Source organism: Myxocyprinus asiaticus, chromosome 22 (genome assembly GCF_019703515.2).
Source record: "Myxocyprinus asiaticus isolate MX2 ecotype Aquarium Trade chromosome 22, UBuf_Myxa_2, whole genome shotgun sequence".
Classification (NCBI taxonomy): Eukaryota; Metazoa; Chordata; class Actinopteri; order Cypriniformes; family Catostomidae; genus Myxocyprinus; species Myxocyprinus asiaticus.
Genome location: NC_059365.1, coordinates 46,561,411 through 46,582,514, shown reverse-complemented (window position 1 = coordinate 46,582,514; position 21,104 = coordinate 46,561,411). Strand labels below are relative to the sequence as shown.

General features: G+C 41.8%; 1 protein-coding gene across 1 annotated transcript in view; it reads left to right on the top strand.

Annotated features, from left to right (window-relative positions):
* The window catches only part of LOC127413425 (spermatogenesis-associated protein 13-like), a 92,814-nt gene extending 79,208 nt beyond the window's left edge, over positions 1 to 13,606 (top strand). The window contains 2 exon segments of the mRNA XM_051650572.1: positions 12,741 to 12,790; positions 12,792 to 13,606. Coding sequence (XP_051506532.1) covers positions 12,741 to 12,790; positions 12,792 to 12,938 — 197 coding nt within the window. The 3' untranslated portion in view covers positions 12,939 to 13,606.
* Positions 13,607 to 21,104: the final 7,498 nt, after the last annotated feature.

The following is a 21,104-nucleotide window of genomic DNA, read 5'->3' as shown; positions in this document are numbered from 1 at the left end:
ACATTGTTATGGACTAATGTTTCGTCATTATAGTCATTAGTAACCTAATGACTATAATTAGGTTACTAATGACTAATAACGGTCCATCAGGAACAAGTTGACTGCCCAACTATAGGGACAGGCTAGCCCAGCCGAGGCCTCTTTTCCCTCTTTTTTATCTCCCCAAAAAGAGTGGAATTGAGACCTCTTCTCAAGGAAGATGTAGTTTACCAAGAGAGAAACGATTTTATGGAAGATATAACACATGGGGTTACCTATGGGGAACCACCGCATGCGGAGCACCTACCTCAGTACAGGGCCTTACCAGCGCACTTACTGAGCCGGCAGCGAGTTTCCCAACAAACTCGACTGCCACAGGGCTAAGGAGGAAGTCATCCAGGGATCACAGTCTGTGAACACTACTGGGAGTCAAGAGCGCACGTCTTCCCCTCAAGGGAGAGGAAAGGCGCTATGCGCAAGTGGTACCCCCGACCAGCTGTCCCGGAACTTACCTGCTTGTGCCTGCCACTACACGGGACAAAACCGACTCAACCCGGAGATTGTAGAACTTCGCAAAGGTGTTGGGTGTTGCCCAGCCCGCTGCTCTGCAGATGTCTGCCAAAGAGGCGCCACTGGCCAGGGCCCAAGAGGCCGCCACACTCCTAGTAGAGTGGCTGTGTGCCAACGTGTGTATACCGAGAGGTGCCTCGGTCAGGGCGTACCAAAGCGGTCAGTGGGAAGATCCCGGGAAGCAAACAGGTCTATCTGTGCTCGACTGAATCGACTCCAAATCAGCTGGACAACCTGAGGGTGGAGTCTCCACTCTCCCCTGAGGGTAACCTGAAGTGGCCGTGCATCCGCTGTGGTGTTGAGTTTGCCCGGAATGTGAGTGGCTCGTAGCGACTTGAGGCGCTGCTGACTCCAGAGGAGGAGACGGCGGGCGAGTTGTGACATGCAGTGGGAGCGTAGACCACCTTGGCGATTGATGTAAGCTACCATCGCTGTGTTGTCCGTCCAGACCAACACGTGCTTGCCCTGGATCAACGGCCGAAGCCTCTGCAAGGCGAGCAGTACTGCCAACAACTCTAGGTAGTTGATGTGCCAACGCAGCCACAGGTCAGTCCAAGAGCCGGCGGCTGTGTGCCCGTTGCATACAGCGCCCCAGCCCGTCTTGGAGGCATCTGTTGTAACCACAGTGTGCCTGGATACCTGCTCTAGGGGAACCCCTGCCCGTAGAAATGCCAGGTCGGTCCAAGGGCTGAAGAGGCGGCGACAGACCTGTGTGATGGTCACGTGATGTGTCCTGTGGCACCATGCCCAACTCAGGACTCGAGTCTGAAGCCAGTGCTGAAGCGGTCTCCTATGCATCTACCCGAGCGGTGTGGCCGCTGCTGAGGATGCCATATGCCCCAGGAGCCTCTGAAAGTGTTTCAGTGGAACCGCTGTTCTCCGTCTGAACGCCTTCAGACAGTTCAGCACCGACTGTGCATGCTCGTTCGTGAGGCATGCTGTCATCGAGTCCAACTCCTGATCGAGAAAAGAGATGCTCTGAACCGGGGAGAGCTTGCTCTTTTCCCAGTTGATCCGAAGCCCCAGTCGGCTGAGGTGCCGGAGCACGAGGTCCCTGTGTGCGCATAGCAACTCTCGAGAGTGAGCTAAGATCAGCCAGTCATCGAGATAGTTTAGAATGCGGATGCCCACTTCCCTTAATGGGGCAAGGGCTGCCTCCGCAACCTTCGTGAAGACGTGAGGGGACAAGGACAGGCTAAATGGGAGGACCTTGTACTGGTACGCCTGGCCCTCAAAGGCAAATCACAGGAAGGGTCTGTGTCGAGGTAGGACCAAGATGTGGAAGTATGCGTCCTTCAGGTCTACCGCCGCAAACCAATCTAGATTTCGGACGCTTGCTAGAATGTGTTTTTGCATCGGCATCTTGAACGGGAGTCTGTGCAAGGCCCGGTTCAGTACTCGCAGGTCCAGGATTGGGCGCAACCCACCGCCTTTCTTTGGTACGATGAAGTAAGGGCTGTAGAACCCTTTCCTCATCTCGGCTGGAGGGACAGGCTCTATCGTGCCCTTGCTCAGGAGGGTCGCGATCTCTGCACGCAGGATAGCGGCGTTCTCGCCCTTCACCGAGGTGAAGGGGATGCCGCTGAACCTGGGCAGGTGCCTGGTTAACTGAATCGCATAGCTGAGTCGGACGGTCCGAATCAGCCATCACGACGGGGCAGAGCTCAAGGTGCCACGTCGAGGGGACTCGAGCCCCGTGGCCATGCTGATTCGAGGGACATCGAAGCACTTACCTGGCTCCTGCCGCCCACCATGAGATTGGCTTCCTCGCCCCTGGGTCGCCTGTCTTGGGGGTGCTTCGAAGCCTTCCTCGGGTTCTTAGCGGCCGGCTGCGAGACAGGTGGCATCTGCTTCCTGCGGAGGAGCCAGGCCACTGGGGCGGGCTGCGGCAGAGCCGGTTTTGTTGCTGCAGGAGGACGCCCTTGGCGACGAGCACACAGGGTGCGGGGACTTAAGCCGCACCTGGGCAGGATAGTTGTTATACCTCCGTCTGCTTCTTCACTGCCGAGAACTGCTGGGCAAAGTCCTCGATGGCATCGCCAAACAGGCCAACCTGGGAAATGGGGGCGTCAAGGAATGGTTCCTTGTCCGCTTCTCCCATCTCGACCAAGTTGAGCCAAAGGTGGCGCTCCTGGACCACCAGGGTGGACATCGCCTGCCCGAGAGACCGCGCCGTGACCTCCATCGCCCGGAGAGCAAGGTTGGTCGCCGAGCGCAGTTCCTGCATCAATCCCGGGTCAGAACTACCCTCGTGCAGTTCTTTTAGTGCCTTGGCTTGGTGTACTTGCAGGAGAGCCATGGTGTGCAGGGCGGAGGCGACTTGTCCAGCTGCACCATAAGCTCTAGCTGTCAGGGAAGATGTAAACCTACAGGCCTCGGACGGGAGCTTCGGGCACCCGCGCCAGGTGGCGGCGCTCTGCGGACACAAGTGCACCTGGGGGATTACCGAATACCCCCTGGCCGCTCCGCCATCGAGGGTAGCGAGAGCGGGGGAGCTGAAAGACCAGGACCGGGCAATAAAAGGTGCCTCCCATGATCTTGTCAGCTCCTCATGCACTTCCAGGAAGAAAGGAATGGGGGCGGGACGTGGCCGGCACCCCGTGCCCAGGAACCGATCATCGAGCCGCGAGGGTTCAGGGGAGAGTGGAGGGTTCCACTCTAGCCCGACGCTCGCGGCCGCCTGGGAAAGCACGTCTGTCATTTCCGCGTCGGCGTGAGGCTGGGCGACCATTCCCGAAGGAGGAAGCCAAGCCGAAGCCTCTGCGTCAGACAGGACAAGCCCGCTCTCCGATGCTGCGCTTGATAACTCATTGTCTTCCGGAGCTCTGAACGAGAAGTCGAACTCGTGCTGAGACGAGCCGCCGGTCTCGTGCGAGAGCCTGATTGGGGCAAGCAAGCGTGCTGGGGAATAGGAGGTCCGTGGGGGGATACCCGGCGGAGGTGGTCCCATTTATGTCCCCAAATCACCCCCAGTGCTAACCGATGCGGCCTCAAACCGTAGGTAGAAGGACCGGTGCGGGGAGCTTTCTTACGAAAGCAAGCCACGACTGCAGCGTTGCCATGGTCATGTTCTCGCAATAAGGACGTGACTCATCCACGAACGATGTCTCCGCATGGGCAGTGCCCAGACATGTAAGACAGCGATCGTGGCCGCCGGACGCGGAGAGATAACGACCGCAACCAGGAATAACACACAAACAGAAAGGCATCTTTAAAAAGACGCATCTTTAAAAAGACATTCCATGTGTGCCGCTCTTTCAGAAAGAAAATATACTCTTTTAGAATATACTCTTTTAAATGTTCTGTCGAAGCGCCCAGGGGCGTTCTCTGCAAACCACAGATGCAGAGGGGGAGAAGCTGCTGAAATGTGCCGTAAAATCCAGCAGAGAGAGGTGAATGAACTTGCTGGATGAATTCAGCTCAATTAATAGAACCGCTCGGCTCCGAAGAGAAAATCTGAATGAGTGGTTGCATACCAGCTCCTTTTATACCCGTATGTCCGGGGGAGTGGCATGCAAATTCCACTCGCCAATTCTCATTGGCCTTTTTTCAAAAAAGCAGAGGTGTTTGGGGCTCCCAAGAGTTACCCCTAGTGTCACTACATCGACACAACGTCGAGTGAGTGACAGATAGGGAACTGAATATGTACTAATTTTGGTGACTGAAGGTGATAATGGGGGTGCTAGAGAGGCCGTCTTACACCCATTTTAAACCTGTTTAGTGTCACTGGCTAACATGTGGGCCGTTTGAGTGTGGCTAAAAAAAAATCCTTTGTTTATATCAAAAACTTTATCAATGTTCACATACTTGCTATCAAATTAAAGCTTAAAAACTCAACTTTCATCTTCAGTCGATTTTGCAATTAGAACATTACAATGAAAAACATATTTAAAAATGTTTATAGCGTGCATTTTTAAAACATGCGACGTGAGCGACAGTAGACTACTTATGTTTCATGTTCTCTGCTTATGATCCAATCCAATGACTGAAGTAAAAACAGCATGCATTTCATTAGGCTCATTTGAGATGAGCAAGTTCTGCGCAGAACCCATCACTGGACAGGTGCATGCTGGTTAGAAATCTGTCCGACTTGCTGTGATATCATGACCACTTACACTACCGTTCAAAGGTTTGGGGTCACTTGCCTGAAATGTCTCTCATGATCTTAAAAACCTTTTGATCTGAAGGCGTATGCTTAAATGTTTGAAATTCGTTTTGTAGACAAAAATATAATTGTGCCAACATATTAATTTATTTCATTACAAAACTAACTTTTTATTTAAACATTTTTTTTTTAAATGGATGACTTAGACCGAATAATTAAGAAAAGCAGCCACTAAGTGCTCAGCATATAGATGGGAACTCCTTCAGTACTGTTTAAAAAGCATCCCAAGGTGATACCTCAAGAAGCTGGTTGAGAAAATGCCAAGAGTACATTTCTGCAAAATCTAGGCAAAGTGTGGCAACTTTGAAGATGCTAAAATATAACATAGTTTTGATTTATTTTGTATTTTTTTTATTTATTTTTTTGTCACTATATAATTCCCATTTTTCCATTTCTATTATTCCATAGTTGTGATGACTTTACTATTATTCTAAAATGTGAAGAAAAAAATTATTAAAAAAAATAAAGAATGAGTAAGTGACCCTAAACTTTTGAACGGTAGTGTATGTCTAAAATACTCCCGCGAGGCGGCCGCATTTGTAGCAGGCAGGCGGCACAGTTGCTTTTTCCGAGTTACACGAACTGCAAGCACGATGGGAAATGACTTGCTGACCTTAATGCTCATTAGCTTAAAAAACCGTGATGTTTTGTTCATTTTTATATCATGTTTTTATGTGTATAAATTATATGTGAATATTCCCAACATTCTGACAGTGCAATCTCTGTATGGGATATGTGATTGGTATCATATTTCTGAAATATCTAAAATACATGCCTTTATTAAACTAAACATTCACCTCCTATGGGGGAAATTAACAGGTACATAGAGTGTTTTGGTCATCATAATTATTTTCATTTAAAAGCAACAGAATTTAAATTGCATCCACTTTATTAACAACAAAGCACTTGAACATGAATCACGCGATATCTGTCTTTGCTCTCGTAGCGGCTGATACACTATGAGAAATGAGAACTGTCCGAATGACAGCTCTTATTTCACTCCTCCCCAGACTGCTCCAGCCTGCTTTCATCTTCTTTCAAGGAGAGGCATTTGGCTTCTCAAACAAGCCTAACATGAGGGTCCACTGATGAAAATGGACCATTTTATCCAAAACATCGAAAATAGGGGGTAAATGGGGGAAAGAAACCCTACTGATCCTCTATTTTTAAGTTATCATGTAATCAAAAATATCTAATTTTAATAAAATCCTAATTAATTTTTATGCTATCAAAATCGATTGCTGTGTCCGAAATTATTCACTTATCACTATTTCCTATATAGTGAATGGCAGTGAGTGCACTATATCTCAGCAGTGAGTGAATTCGGATGCTGATGTATACACCGAGCATCGGAGCTCTGGGGCTGTTGCAGAAGCAACATCACATATTAACTTTTAAAATACTTGGGCCCGGTTGCATAAAGCACCTTAAACTGTGTACATCCCCCCACAAGCTGACACAGACTGGGCACTCAAGGAACTGTACGGGATTATAAGCAAGCAGGAAACCGCGTACCCTGAGGCTGCATTCATTATGACCGGGGACTTTAACAAAGCCAATTTTAAATCAATTGCACCAAAATACCACCAACACATCAGTTTCAACACATGAGGGGACCGGGTTTTGGACCATTGCTACTCTCCCTTCCGGGATGGCTACAAATCCCTCCCCCGCCCACCATTTGGCAAATCAGACCACTCTTCCATTCTGCTTCTGCCTGCTTACAGGCAGAAACTGAAACAGGAAGCACCCACCCTCAGAACGATCCAGTGCTGGTTGGACCAATCAGATTCTACGCTACAAGGCTGTTTTGATCATGCGGACTGGGAGATGTTCCGGTCTGCCTCTGATGACGACATCGAGGTGTACACTGATAGGGTAACGTGTTTCATCAGAAAGTGCATAGAGGATGGTGTTCTGACCAAAACAATACGGATCTACCCCAACCAGAAGCCATGGATAAATAGCACTGCACTTGATGCGCGGACCTCCGCTTTTAATTCCGGGAATGCGGAGGAGCATAAACAAGCCAGTTATGCACTCCGCAAAACTATCAGAGCAGCCAAACGCCAGTACAGCAACAAGATTGAAGGATGTGGCAGGGAATTAATATCATCACGGACTTTAAAGGGAATAAAAACTCTTGCTGCCTCTCTCCTGGATGAGCTAAATACTTTTTATGCTCGTTTTGAGGGAAATAACACCACCCTCATGGAGAGAGCTCTCATGGCCGAAGCTACAGAAGTTAGTTCACTCTCCGTCTCTGTAACGGATGTAACCTGATCCTTCCGACGGTTGAATATCCATAAAGCCGCGGGTCCAGACGGCATTCCGGGCCGCGTCATCAGAGCGTGCGTGAACCAACTTGCTGGTGTTTTTACGGACATTTTCAACCTTTCCCTCTCCTTGTCTGTGGTCCCCACATGCTTTAAAACGTCCACCATTGTGCCTGTACCAAAGCAATCCAAAATCACTTGCTTAAATGACTGGCATCCTGTTGCTCTGACCCCCATCATCAGCCAATGCTTTGAGAGACTAATCAGAGATTACATCTGCTCTGTGCTGCCTCCATCACTGGACCCATTGCAGTTTGCTTACTGCAACAACCGCTCCACTGATGATGCCATTGCATCTACAATACACACTGCTCTCTCCCACCTGGAAAAAAGGAACACTTATGTGAGAATCCTGTTTGTAGACTACAGCTCAGCATTCAACACCATAGTGCCCTCCAAGCTTGATGTGAAACTCCGGGCTCTGGGCTTAAACAGCTCGCTGTGCAGCTGGATCCTGGACTTCCTGTCAAGCAGACACCAGGTGGTTAGAATTGGCAGCAACATCTCCTCATCACTGACCCTCAACACTGGAGCCCTGCAGGGCTGTGTTCTCAGCCTACTCCTGTATTCCCTGTACACACATGACTGTGTGGCAACACATAGCTCCAATGCCATCATTAAGTTTGCTGATGATACGACAGTGGTAGGTCTGATCACTGACAATGATGAAACGGCCTACAGAGAAGAGGTGCACACTCTGACACCCTGGTGTCAGGAATACAGCCTCTCCCTCAGTGTCAGCAAGACAAAGGAGCTTGTGGTGGACTTCAGGAGAAAAAACAGAGAACACAGTCCAATCACCATCAATGGAGCACCGGTGGAGAGAGTCAGCAGCCTCAAGTTCCTTGGTGTCCACATCACTGAGGAACTCACATGGTCCGTCCACACTGAGGCCGTTGTGAAGAAGGTTCATCAGCACCTCTTCTTCCTGAGACGGCTGAGGAAGTTTGGAATGAACCGCCACATCCTCACACGGTTCTACACCAGCACTGTAGAGAGCATCCTGACTGGCTGCATCACTGCCTGGTATGGCAATAGCACCGCCCACAATTGTAAAGCCCTGCAAAGGGTGGTGTGAACTGCCAGACACATCATCAGAGGTGAGCTTCCATCCCTCCAGGACATATATACAGGCGGTGTGTGAGAAAAGCTCGGAGGATCATCAGAGACTCCAGCCACCCAAGCCATGGGCTGCTCTCACTGCTACCATCAGGCAGGCGGTATCGCAGCATCAGGACCCGCACCAGCCGACTTCATGGCAGCTTCTTCCCCCAAGCATTCAGACTTCTGAACTCTTGATCTCTCACGATCAATATACATCAGCACTGCACTTTATTAATTTTATTATCTCACACTGGACTGTCTTAAATTATATTCTCTCTTAACAACACACTGGCAACTGACTATCAACCGACAGCCTGAATGTCAATACAGTACAATACAACCTACTGTATATTTTATATATACTATATATCCTTTTTATTGTATAATGTGTATTCTATATTGTGTGTGTATTTTTCTATATTGTGTGTATTGTATACTGTACAATATTTTATATTGTGTGTATTGTATATTGTATACTGTATATTATTATTTGTATATTGTGTTGTGTGTAATTATGTGTATATTATATATGTAAATTGTGATGTGTAAATCTGTTTATTGTAAATTGGTATATGTCTCATCTATATCTCATCACTGTCATGACTGCTATGTTGCTCGGAACTGCACCCAAGACTTTCACCCACTATTGCACTTGTGTATATGATTGTGTGATAATAAAAGTGAAGTGATGTGAAGTGTAATTTTCCCTTATGAACACCTTAAAGTTTCCCTTAAAATTAAAGGAGTTTCAGAAAATAACTATTAAGTGTTATTTAAGATGTTTATAATAAAACGTCATAATCCCTTTCAGTTTCCCTTAAAGTCTCCCTGAAGTGCCTTGACAAGCGAGGTTGGAGTTACTGTTTTAACTTATTTCCTACTGAAACAGGAAGTGGGGGCAGGACATGTCAAACTACTCGCCCCATTTTTAAAACTAGCCAATAGGTTTTGGTTTGTAGCCACACACTGATGCACACCCCTTTCCATCATGCTGATCATGCTAGAGCACTCTTACAGGGGAAACTTGAGAGGTAATCTCAGTATCAACCAGTTTTTTCAAATATTTGAAAACCGAACGATGATCTAACTGTGTCAACATTACTAAATAACCTGCCCACTCTTTGTCTACGATGAGGTGGGAGCCGCTGTGCAATACAATATAATATATCCATATCATGAATCACAATACACCAAGCATAATAATTAGAGAAAACTTACTAGAACTGTACACCCAGGAAACCTCCGGCTGCACAAAAAAAAAAAAAAAAAAAAAACTCCAGCCACTTGTCCTCGCATCTAGCTTCAACGTTGGTGCGTCCTGTTCAGAAATGATCATCCATTTTGTATTAATGTTCTCAAATTCATATTGTGTTTTTATGTCAATTCCTGCGAGTTTACACAGATAATTGTGCATATTTGGTCTTTTGGGAATCACTCACCAATGGAGCTTGGCTGTCCTCTATTGGACATTTCTGGTACTGCGTCTGAATAAAAACTGCCACCAAAAGGTCATTTTTTTCTACCTAAAATTTGGATCAGATCTGGGTTAGACATGTGGCCTTGATTTTATATTATTTTTACATTTCAGTTTATATTTTTGGTATATTTTATTTATATAAAAAAAGTTTGTGCAGTACATTTTCATTACAATAAACTTAAAAACTTTTATTTCACTTTAAAAACAGTTTTCACTTGCACAATAAACTGCCAATTGTCTTTTTTAAAAAGAGACCAGACTTAGGTATGTACTCCCTAGCATTCATGAGTTACACCCATTTAAGTTTACACTCAAATATAGGAAGAAAGGAATAATAAAAATTAATGTGTTTGCATGACAATACTATTTAAGATATAAAACATCCCTTTATAATTTTACACCAGCAGTGTCTTGACATTATTCTAAGGAAATTTGAAGCTATTTCAAACTCTGTTAAAATTGCCTTACTTCCTGCTGCCAGTTGGCGGTGCTATGACTGTGACCCATAATAGCTACATAAATGTGATCAGCCCCCATTACCAAATATACAGCTGAATTTTCATAAAAATCGTACAACGCACACAGAAGATATGAGACACTTCCATTTTCCCATTTTTGTGCCCTTAATTTATTGCATCGCCATGGCAACACCGTTGAATATATCACAAATCTGTTCACAATTTAGCATCTTCAATGTCTTGGCATAATATTGGTTAAGTTTGGTGCCAGTCACATGAATCCCCTAGGAGGAGTATTCAAAAGTTCAGGGCCTGCAATTAAAAAAAAAAGCACATTCATTCCAAAATGGCTGACTTCCTGTTGGGTGGAGCTAATGACTGTAATTTTAAAAGTTGTCTGGCTTGATGAGAACAATATATGTAGCAAGTTTTGTGACCGTAGAAGAAACTGAACCCACCACTTTTGTCAAAAGGTGGTGCTACAGAGCTCCCCAGCCACGCCCATGTGTTAACTTTTGCCCAGGCCTAATGGCTGACAACTCTGATGTGTGTGCAAAATATCGTGAAAATTCAAGCATGTCATGTACCTCAAAAACATGAATATACATAAAAAGGAATAATGACATTTAATGCGTTGCCACTGCAACAGTATTTTAGATATCAAGAATCCCTTCAGAATTTTAAATCTGTACTGTCTTGACAGTATTCTAAAAAAATTTAAGCAATTCAGGTAAACATATTTCAAAGTCTGTTAAATGAGCCACACTTCCTTCCACCAGTTGGTGGCACTACGAACGTGACCCACAATAGCCACATCAATGTGATCAGCCTGCAATTTTTATGTAAATCACACGATGCACGCAGAAGATATGAGACACTTTCTTTTTCCCATTGTTGACATTACCTTATTGCATCGCCATGGCAACACCTTTCGACATATCAAAAATCAGTTAGCAATTTAGCATCTTCAGTGTCTTGGCATGTTGTCACCCACTTTTGGTACCTGTAACATGAAATCTCTAGGAGGAGGATTTCAAATTCCAGAGCATGCATTTTTCAAACAATCCAAAATGGCAGACTTATAACTGTCAGCACGAAAGTTGTCCGGCTTGATGAGATCTATATGTGTACAAAGTTTGGTGACAGTAGCTCCAAAGGGATGTGCTACAGAGCCCCTTGAACATGCTCATCTTCTAGGTGGTGCTACAGAGCCCCCCACCGCAACTTTGTCCAGCCCTAATGGTCGACGATTCTGATGTGTGTGCAAACATTTAAGAGTTTTCATGCATGTTAAGTACCCCAAAAGTACCGAAAACCTTGAAAAGAAGCAGAAGAAGAATCCTTAGAAGAACAATAGGGTCTCCGCACTTTCAGTGCTTGTGCCCTAATAATCCTTGGAAGAACAACTGGGCCTCTACACTTTTAGTGCTTGGAGCCCTAATAATCCTTAGAAGCATAATAGGGTCTCCGCACTTTCAGTGCTTGTGCCCTAATAATCCTTAGAAAAACAATTGGGCTTCTGCACTTTTAGTGCTTGGGCCCTAATAATAATCCTTAGAAGAATTATAGGGCATCCGCACTTTCAGTGCTTGGGCCCTAAAAATAAGCCACAATTTATTTTTATTTTTTTTCAATTTTGTTAAAAGCCACATGTCTAAAATTCTAATTTACAAAATTCAAATTCAAATATTTTAGTTTTTTTGTCTAGCTTTATAGTACTCTACACTGTATATTTTGTACGTAGGTTAAAACTTCCTTGTCGTATTTACACACTGTGGTGAAATCCCCAATGCTTCACTGACAAACGGTGAAGTTTGCTCTTGAATTTGCAGATTCATTGATAGATATCATCTTGAGAAAGAGGGCCATTTTGTATGGACTTGGTATGAAAATGATAAAGGTATATCTGTTAGCATTTTATGTACAATTAGCCTTTTTTACAAGCTGCCATGGCAATGCTTTGAAATGCCACTAGAATAAAGCAATAAGGCCTCTTTATAAGAAATTCAAATTCCGAATCTGAGAATAATCTAAAAAAAAAAAAAAAAAAATCATACTTAAACATGAGTATGTAAGACATTCAGATACTTAAATAAATTAAAGCAAATGGATGCCATGGCAACTTTGTGAATTTTTTTTCAACAAATGAATTGCCTAAATTGATATTGGTTTGGCTTGTAGCATAGTTGGGAAAAATATTTCGAATTGCTTAGAATCATAGTATGATTGAATGTAGTGTGTCTGCTTTTAATTTTGTCATGACTATATCTGGTCATGTACGAATTGTCCATAACAAAAAATTACCATGGTAAATTCTGCCAAAATACCATACTTACCACAGTTAATGTTGTGCTAATTAAACTGTGCTATCTTGGTATAAACCACCACTGTCATCAAAAAAATAAATCAAGATGCTTTCAGAATTTTTTTGTCATTTTCTTTAAAGGTGATACCATATTCATTTATGCTTTTTCAGTACCATGATCAATTGAACGGTTACCATGGTAAATTTGTGTAAAGGATGTCCTGTCTGCTGTAAAGCATGATTCATTCTAGCTGTGCATTGATTGTTTTGCATTTAACATTGACAGGGTTTTTCTTATTGTCTATATTTTTGTTGTTTCTTAAACTGCTGTGTTTGTGTTGAGCAGGTGTGAGTCAGATCAGGTGTATATTACCCATCATTCCCGCCAGACCAATGGACTCATGGACGCTACATGCTCTTTGATGAAACGCCACAGTCCGATGTTGAATTCCAGATCACCAAATCAGGACAATCTCCATTCTGGCAGAACTTTGATAAGATAACAGTATTAAAAATGGCAAAAAGTAGTTCACTTAGTGTCTGAATACTCCCAGTACTGGACTTAAAATGACTATTTATTCACTGTAAAAAAAAAAAAAACATCCCTCCACTTCAGAAATGAGCTACTGACTGACAATCATGATTCAGATGTGCTTCTACCTGCCCATATTTATACTGTATCATTCGCCGTTACTTTATCTTGACTTTTATTTTGCCTTGTGGAATCTGAAGGCAATATTCAGCAGAACTGACCGACATAAGGTGCTTGATGGCCTGCTTTGAAAATGGATGTCTATCTCAAGTGTTCTGTATAGTTCTGGATGATCAAAAGCTATTCACTCCACGGTCTCCCTCGTGTCTACAGGCTGATCGTGAAGATCATTTGCATGAGGAGATTCACGTGTCATTTTAAAAGTGTACCACACACTACACCAAAAATACAGGACAAGGAATGTGAGTTATACACAATATTAATTACCAGTTCTTCGAAACAGGGTCTCACTTTCTCATTCGCAGAGGTGATTTCATCAGTTCGGGGAAAACAATGTTTGCCAATATGATTATTCTTAGTCTTAGTTAAGCATTAGTTAATATTCCAGCATTGTAGACGTGTCACAAATGTGTATCATGCTCTACTCAATGTTTTATATTGCCTGAACTCATATGGTGAATATACACCGATCAGCCACAACATTAAAACCACCTGCCTAATATTGTGTAGGTCCCCCTCATGCTGCCAAAACAATGCCAACCCGCATCTCAGAATAGCATTCTGAGATGCTATTCTTCTCACCACAATTGTACAGAGTGGTTATCTGAGTTACCATAGATTGTGTCAGTTTGAAACAGTCTGGCCATTCTCTGTTGACCTCTGTCATCAACAAGGCATTTCCATCCACAGAACTGCCACTCACTGGATGTTTTTTGTTTTTGGCACCATTCTGGCAAAATCCCAGGAGATCAGCATTTACAGAAATACTCAAACCATCCCAATCTGGCACCAACAATCATCCATGCAATTATCTAATCAGCCAATCATGTGTCAGCGGTGCAGTGCATAAAATCATGAGATATGGGTCAGGAGCTTCAGTTAATGTTCACATCAACCGTCAGAATGGGGGAAAAATGTGATCTCAGTGAGTTGGACCATGGAATGGTTGTTGGTGCCAGACGGGCTGGTTTGAGTATTTCTGTATCTGCTGATCTCCTGGGATTTTCACAACAGTCTCTAGAATTTACTCAGAATGGTGCCAAAAACAAAAAACATATAGTGAGTGGCAGTTTTGTGGACGGAAATGCCCTGTTGATGAGAAAGGTGTACAGAGAATGGCCAGACTGGTTCAAATTGACAGAGTCTACTCAGGTTATCTGAGTTACCAGAGTAGTTATCTGTGGCAAGAGGAATAGCATCTCAGAATGGTATTCTGAGATGCGGGTTAGCGCTGTTTTGGCGGCACGAGGAAGACCTACACAATATTAGGTGGGTGGTTTTAATGTTGTGGCTGATCAGTGTAGATGTTTGTATGACTGTTAAAGGTAAAGTAGTTTTTTTAATTTGCCTCCAAAGGGGTTTATATTCAATTGTATTACTGTATCTGTAATAAGCACAGTGAAACCATTCATATGATTTTGAAGTTTCCTTTTTTATGTCTACATGCTACTCTAAATACTATTTATTATTGTAATTAATAGCAAATATTCAGCCAATTTGTTTTGTACATACAGTAGGGGTGTGACGAGATCTCGTGCCACGAGATCCCGCGATATTAAAACGTGACGATATTTCTCGTTGAGGTGAAAAGCTGTCTCACGATATCATCATGACGGAGTGTGAGGGTGAAATTAGCATAGAAGATGCCCCCGCCACTTATAAATCATTTGTGTGGCAGCATTTTAGGTACCCGGTGGAAACAATAAACGGCGACAGAGTGACAGACAAGACATGAACAAAGGCTGTGTCTCGTTTGGAAGGCTGCGTCCTCCGGAGGTCGCATTTGTCGGCCGCATACATCATCGAGGCTGTAGTTTCATTTTTTTTTTTTTTTGTCTTTTTCTTATATTTTATGTATTGTCAATGCCTTTTATGTATATGCACTTATATTTATACAATTGTTAACCTTTTTTGTATTCCCAATAAAAACATAAAATAAAATAAAAAATTAAACGAGACAGCCTCTGATGACATATGCGGCCGAAAAATGCGACATCCGGAGGACACAGCCTTCCAAACGAGACACAGCCAATATGTAAGCACTGTAAGAAAATAGTGCCGTACACCGCGGCTAACACAAGCACTATGCAAAGTCACCTACAGAACCACCGCAGCTCTCAACTAAAATCAACCAGGTCTGAAGAGACTCATGTGAAATCATACAGGAGAGAAGCCCGTCAGTTGAGTTTGTGGCAAAACCTTTTACAGTTCTTGCATATTGTTCTGTCTTTTACTGCATATGATAATTCATACTCAAAAAGTAGAACTGAATTGACATTCATTACAAGATGATTAGTTAAAACATTTCAAAATGCACCTGCATTGTTTTGCATTTTGTGACTTTCAGTAGAATAAAAGACTATTTTTCCAGTCATATACACTACTGGTCAAACGTTTTGAAACACTTGCCTGAAATGTTTCTCATGATCTTAAAAATCTTTTGATCTGAAGGTGTATGCTTAAATGTTTGAAATTAGTTTTGTAGACAAAAATATAATTGTGTCACCATATTAATTTATTTCATTATAAAACTAAAATTTATTTTTAAAAAAAGTTTTTGAAATTGATGACTTGGACCAAATAATAAAGAAAAGCAGCCAATTAGTGCCCAGCATATAGATGGGAACTCCTTCAATACTGTTTAAAAAGCATCCCAGGGTGATACCTCAAGAAGTTGAGAAAATGTCAAGAGTTCATGTCTGCAAATTCTAGACAAAGGGTGAGTACTTTGAAGATGCTAAAATATAACACAGTTTTGATTTATATTAGATTTTGTTTAGTCACAACATAATTCCCATAGTTCCACAGTAATGTTATTCCATAGTTTTGATGACTTTACTATTATTCTAAAATATGAAAAAAAAAAAAATAATAATAATAAAGAATGAGTAAGTGTTTCAAAACTTTTGACCTGTAGTGTATATAGTGTTAAAATATTGTCTCGTCTCGTTCTCGTGAACCCAGTATCGTGTATCGTCTCGTCTCGTGAGCTAAGTGTATCATCACACCCCTAACATTCAGTAATGTGCTGAAGTCTGAGGCCACCCAAGAAAAAAACATTTTTTTAACTATTTATCTAATCAGTTATATAACATAAGCTAAATACAAGTGAACATAATAAAAGATCATTTCATTTGTTTTCCAGAAATGTTTTATAAGATGTTATAGTTTCTTTGTCAAATGGCATATATTGTAACCATTTTCACTTGGCCTAAGACTTTTTTTTTTTACATTACTGTTCAGAGAGTGCATTACTCATGTAATAATGGACCCTGAAGAATAGCTGTTGATAGATTCATATCATGGGTCCATCAACAACTGTTCATAACATTCATATCAGTTGTCTTGTAGTGCCAATGAGACTTATGGCAAATTGGTCCATTGCAGAAGTCACAGTGCCATGTCTGTGGATAGAGCGATCCAGGGCATCTCAAAGGTGTACTATGCGATCAAAGGTCACCAGCACAGTATTGTGCTGTTGTAGGATTTTGGACAGATTGCTTAGCCATCACAGAATAATTTACATTTATCCATTTGGCTTTTATCCAAAGCAACTAGTGCAAGCAACTAGTGTGTTCAAGGTCACATTTGATCAGTTTGTATGTTTCTTGAAATCGAACCAATAGCATTGGACTTACTAGCATAATGCTCTACCAACATAAGAGTCTGCGCTGTCATTGATACAGTCATTGTTTCAGCAGCAGTTCATGTAGCAGTTATTAATGAATTCCATCCAAGTAACAGGTAATTTATGCAAAAAATCTAAATATTGCAAAAACAATTAGCAAATAAAGCAGCGTTTACGTCCCATGTGTTCAAGAGAACAGAATTTTCACTTCCGGGAATATTGGCACAAATTGGATGTTGTAGCCACTTTTGAAGCCACTGTGGCGCTTTTGTTCAATGTAATGAATTACTTGCAGTTCTGGGAGGTAAGAGTAGACCATCATTTTGATGACAGGCTTTGTGTCCAACATTTCACAATAACTACAACAATATTTGAGATGCCATACGATGATACTGATCCGCTGGTTAGTCCAGTTATGTGTGAATTATTTATTTTTACATTACATATTTGATGCACATCTAGGAATTTATCATTGTTTATGCGCATGTCTTCTTATTGAATAAAGAATTATCCACCTCAAGTGACAGTATATGCGCATTTTCGAGATTGTATTTGTATCTTGGTGTTTTCATCCAGCATTTTTATCCAAGATCCAAAGTTCACATAAAATATGTGGATGTAAACCCAGCTAATGTGATCAGGTGCTGCTGTATTGTGCTCACTTGAGGACTATCAATACACTGAGACTGGCTCACTCAATCATGAGAATACTAGCAGATGATTTGGCAGTCTAGAGCATGCTGGTAGTCTTTTTAATTTTGGTGACATTTGTTTGATTGAAATGTTTCAGTGTCTTACTGTACAAACTGCAGTGCTGGTCAGAGAGTCTCAAATGTTTATGACTTTTTTTAATTACTTAAACTATAATGGTTGTGTTCTTCTTTTGAAGTACCCTTCACTTACGTTAATTATTTTGTGGCTATAGATAATTAACAAGATAAATTCAGCACAATGTAAATACAGAAAAAAAAACATGGGATGTGAGAATTGTTTTGTATGAGATGGGCTGATACACCTAACCAGTGGTGTGATTAACTCAGAATAATATAACCTATCAGAATTCAGTAATAATGCACATATTTCTTATGATGTTTTATGAATACGTTTAGTAATGACAACATGAATTTACATGTCGTGGGCTTGAATGATATGCTTTATTTTTTAAAGAGTGAAAATCCATTACTTTCTGTTCTATATTTATTCTGAATGACTTCCCCACTATAAAAGTCTGCAGTCACAAAGGTCTGATTTAACTCATTGTATGTGACATGTTAGGTTAGGTTTAGCTCAAAACGTTGTTCTGCATAAAGCCTTGCCTTTCAGTATCACCTTGCAGCTTTTGACGAAAACCTACAACAAATAAGGCTTTCATTCATGTCCATCAAACAGTTTAACAAAATTATGTCTTGGTTTTCGCCATGGGAATGTATGTTTCATTATGTGTACATTAGCTGTTGAATGATGTGATGCTTGATTTAGCTTATGCATTAAAATGTGTCATTTCATACTGCCGAATATCATGAATATAATGATAAGCTGAATGAACATAATGTTTTGGTTTTATGACATTTTTTTGTACATCCACATGTGTTTTATGATTAGTATTGAGTATTTATAGATAGATATGTCTTTATTGGTGACTTGATTATCAATACGTCATTCAGATCAATGGAAACTGTACAGTTTTTACATGTGTCAAGGACTCTTCATGATAACTTTGACACTTAATAAATGTTAAAGTTCCTGCCTACTTGCTGCTTCACTTTACAAAAACATCAGTTGTTAATGTTCAATAAACACAACACATCCCATCTACTGCCTCATTAAAACATAAGGGATGTTATTACTGATGCTAATACGTGCTTAAAATATTACTGTCCCTCTAATATTTCACGTCAAAACCATACACAGCAAAAGCATGAGTGTTAATTTCTAGGTGTTACTTGTGAGTGTTGAAATTCAGAGTAGTTTTAACACTTGTGAGTGTTGGTGTTTTTGGTAATTAGTGTTGTTCAGATGTAATTGCCTGCATACACTGTCACGCCCACTTTTCAGTTTAGTTCTTGTCTGTACAGCCGCCATGTTATTACTTCACAATTTCTCCGTGAAGTGAAGCAAGGTAAGTAAACTTCAAGTTATTTTTGTATTATTTAAACATATCAGTTTGATAAACGTTAATAAAATTAACGTATTTATGTAATATGATTTTCATGTTATTTTTATTTACATAAGACTGGTAGTTACAACTTTAGTGGAGAGGCAAGCTGGAAGAAAGAAAATTCCGAGTGAAGTGAGGCAAAATTTTCAGAGGTAATTTCTACATGGTTAGATAATTGCTATGATTTAGCTTCATTATTTGCTTTATTTGTTTATATATATATATATATATATATATATATATATATATATATATATATATATATATAATATGTTATTTTTTTATTTGTATTTATATTTTCAATCTTCACTACCATCACTAAATACAGTTGGATTTAGGATTAATGGCGCCACGAGTCATCCTCGTGTGAAAAGAGCTGGTTTGTCAAAACTTTTTCAAACGTAACTAAAGAGCATATACATAGTGGTATATTCTCCTCAAAACCTTTCATGCCCATTTCCCACTAAATTTTGTAGGGATGTACCAACACAGTCATATATAGAGATATTGTGAATCTTTTTTTTTTGGCAGGAGAGGGGTTGAAACTGAACCCGTAGTTCCACTCTCTCTCGTGGACATTCAGGGTGTCTCTCACACATTTGGAAGTTTCTTGTAAAGTTTATGGACATGGTGTGTTGTTCGATACATAAACAAAGTGTAGTGTTAATATAGCTACTGCTTAAGTGTTTTAAACGAGCTATACAACACGGAGAGGGGTGAAATACAGTGCATCCGGAAAGTATTCACAGCGCTTCACTTTTTCCACATTTTGTTATGTTACAGCCTTATTCCAAAATGGATTAAATTCGTTATTTTTCTCAAAGTTTTACAAACAATACCCCATAAGGACAATGTGAAAGAAGTTTGTTTGAAATCTTTGCAAATTTATTAAAATAAAAAACAAAAAAAATCACATGTACATAAGTATTCACAGCCTTTGCTCAATACTTTGTTGAAGCACCTTTGGCACCAATTACAGCCTCAAGTATTTTTGAGTATGATGCTACAAGCTTTTTCAGATCTCTCCAGAGATGTTCAATCGGGTTCAAGTCTGGACTCTGCCTGGGCCACTCAAGGACATTCACAGAGTTGTCCCAGAGCCACTCCTTTGTTATCTTGGCTGTGTGCTTAGGGTCGTTGCCCTGTTGGAAGATGAACCTTCGCCCCAGTCTGAGGTCCAGAGCGCTCTGGAGCAGGTTTTCATCAAGGATGTCTCTGTACATTGCTGCATTCATCTTTCCCTCGATCCTGACTAGTCTCCCAGTTCCTGCCATTGAAAAACATCCCCACAGCATGATGCTGCCACCACCATGCTTCACTGTAGGGATGGTATTGGCCAGATGATGAGCGGTGCCTGGTTTCCTCCAGACATGACGCTTGCCATTCAGGCCAAAGAGTTCAATCTTTGTTTCTCATGGTCTGAGAGTCCTTCAGGTGCCTTTTGGCAAACTCCAGGCGGGCTGTCATGTGCCTTTTACTGAGGAGTGGCTTCCGTCTGGCCACACTACCATACAGGCCTGATTGGTGGAGTGCTGCAGAGATGGTTGTTCTTCTGGAAGGTTCTCCTCTCTCCACAGAGAAATGCTGGAGCTCTGTCAGAGTGACCATCGGGTTCTTGGTCACCTCCCTGACTAAGGCCCTTCTCCCCTGATCGCTCAGTTTGGCCGGGCGGCCAGCTCTAGGAAGAGTCCTGGTGGTTCCAAACTTCTTCCATTTACAGATGATGGAGGCCACTGTGCTCATTGGGACCTTCAATGCTGCAGAAATTTTTCTGTACCCTTCCCCAGATCTGTGCCTCGATACAATCCTGTCTCGGAGGTCTACAGACAATTCCTTGGACTTCATGGCTTGGTTTGTGCTCTGACATGCACTGTTAACTGTGCGACCTTATATAGACAGGTGTGTGCCTTTCCAAATCATGTCCAATCAACTGAATTTACCACAACTGGACTCCAATCAAGTTGTAGAAAAATCTCAAGGATGATCAGTGGAAACAGGATGCACCTGAGCTCAATTTTGAGTGTCATGGCAAAGGCTGTGAATACTTATGTACACGTGATTTTTTTCATTTTTTATTTTTAATAAATTTGCAAAGATTTAAAACAAACTTCTTTCACATTGTCATTATGGGGTATTGTTTGTAGAATTTTGAGGAAAATAATGAATTGAATCCATTTTGGAATAAGGCTGTAACATAACAAAATGTGGAAAA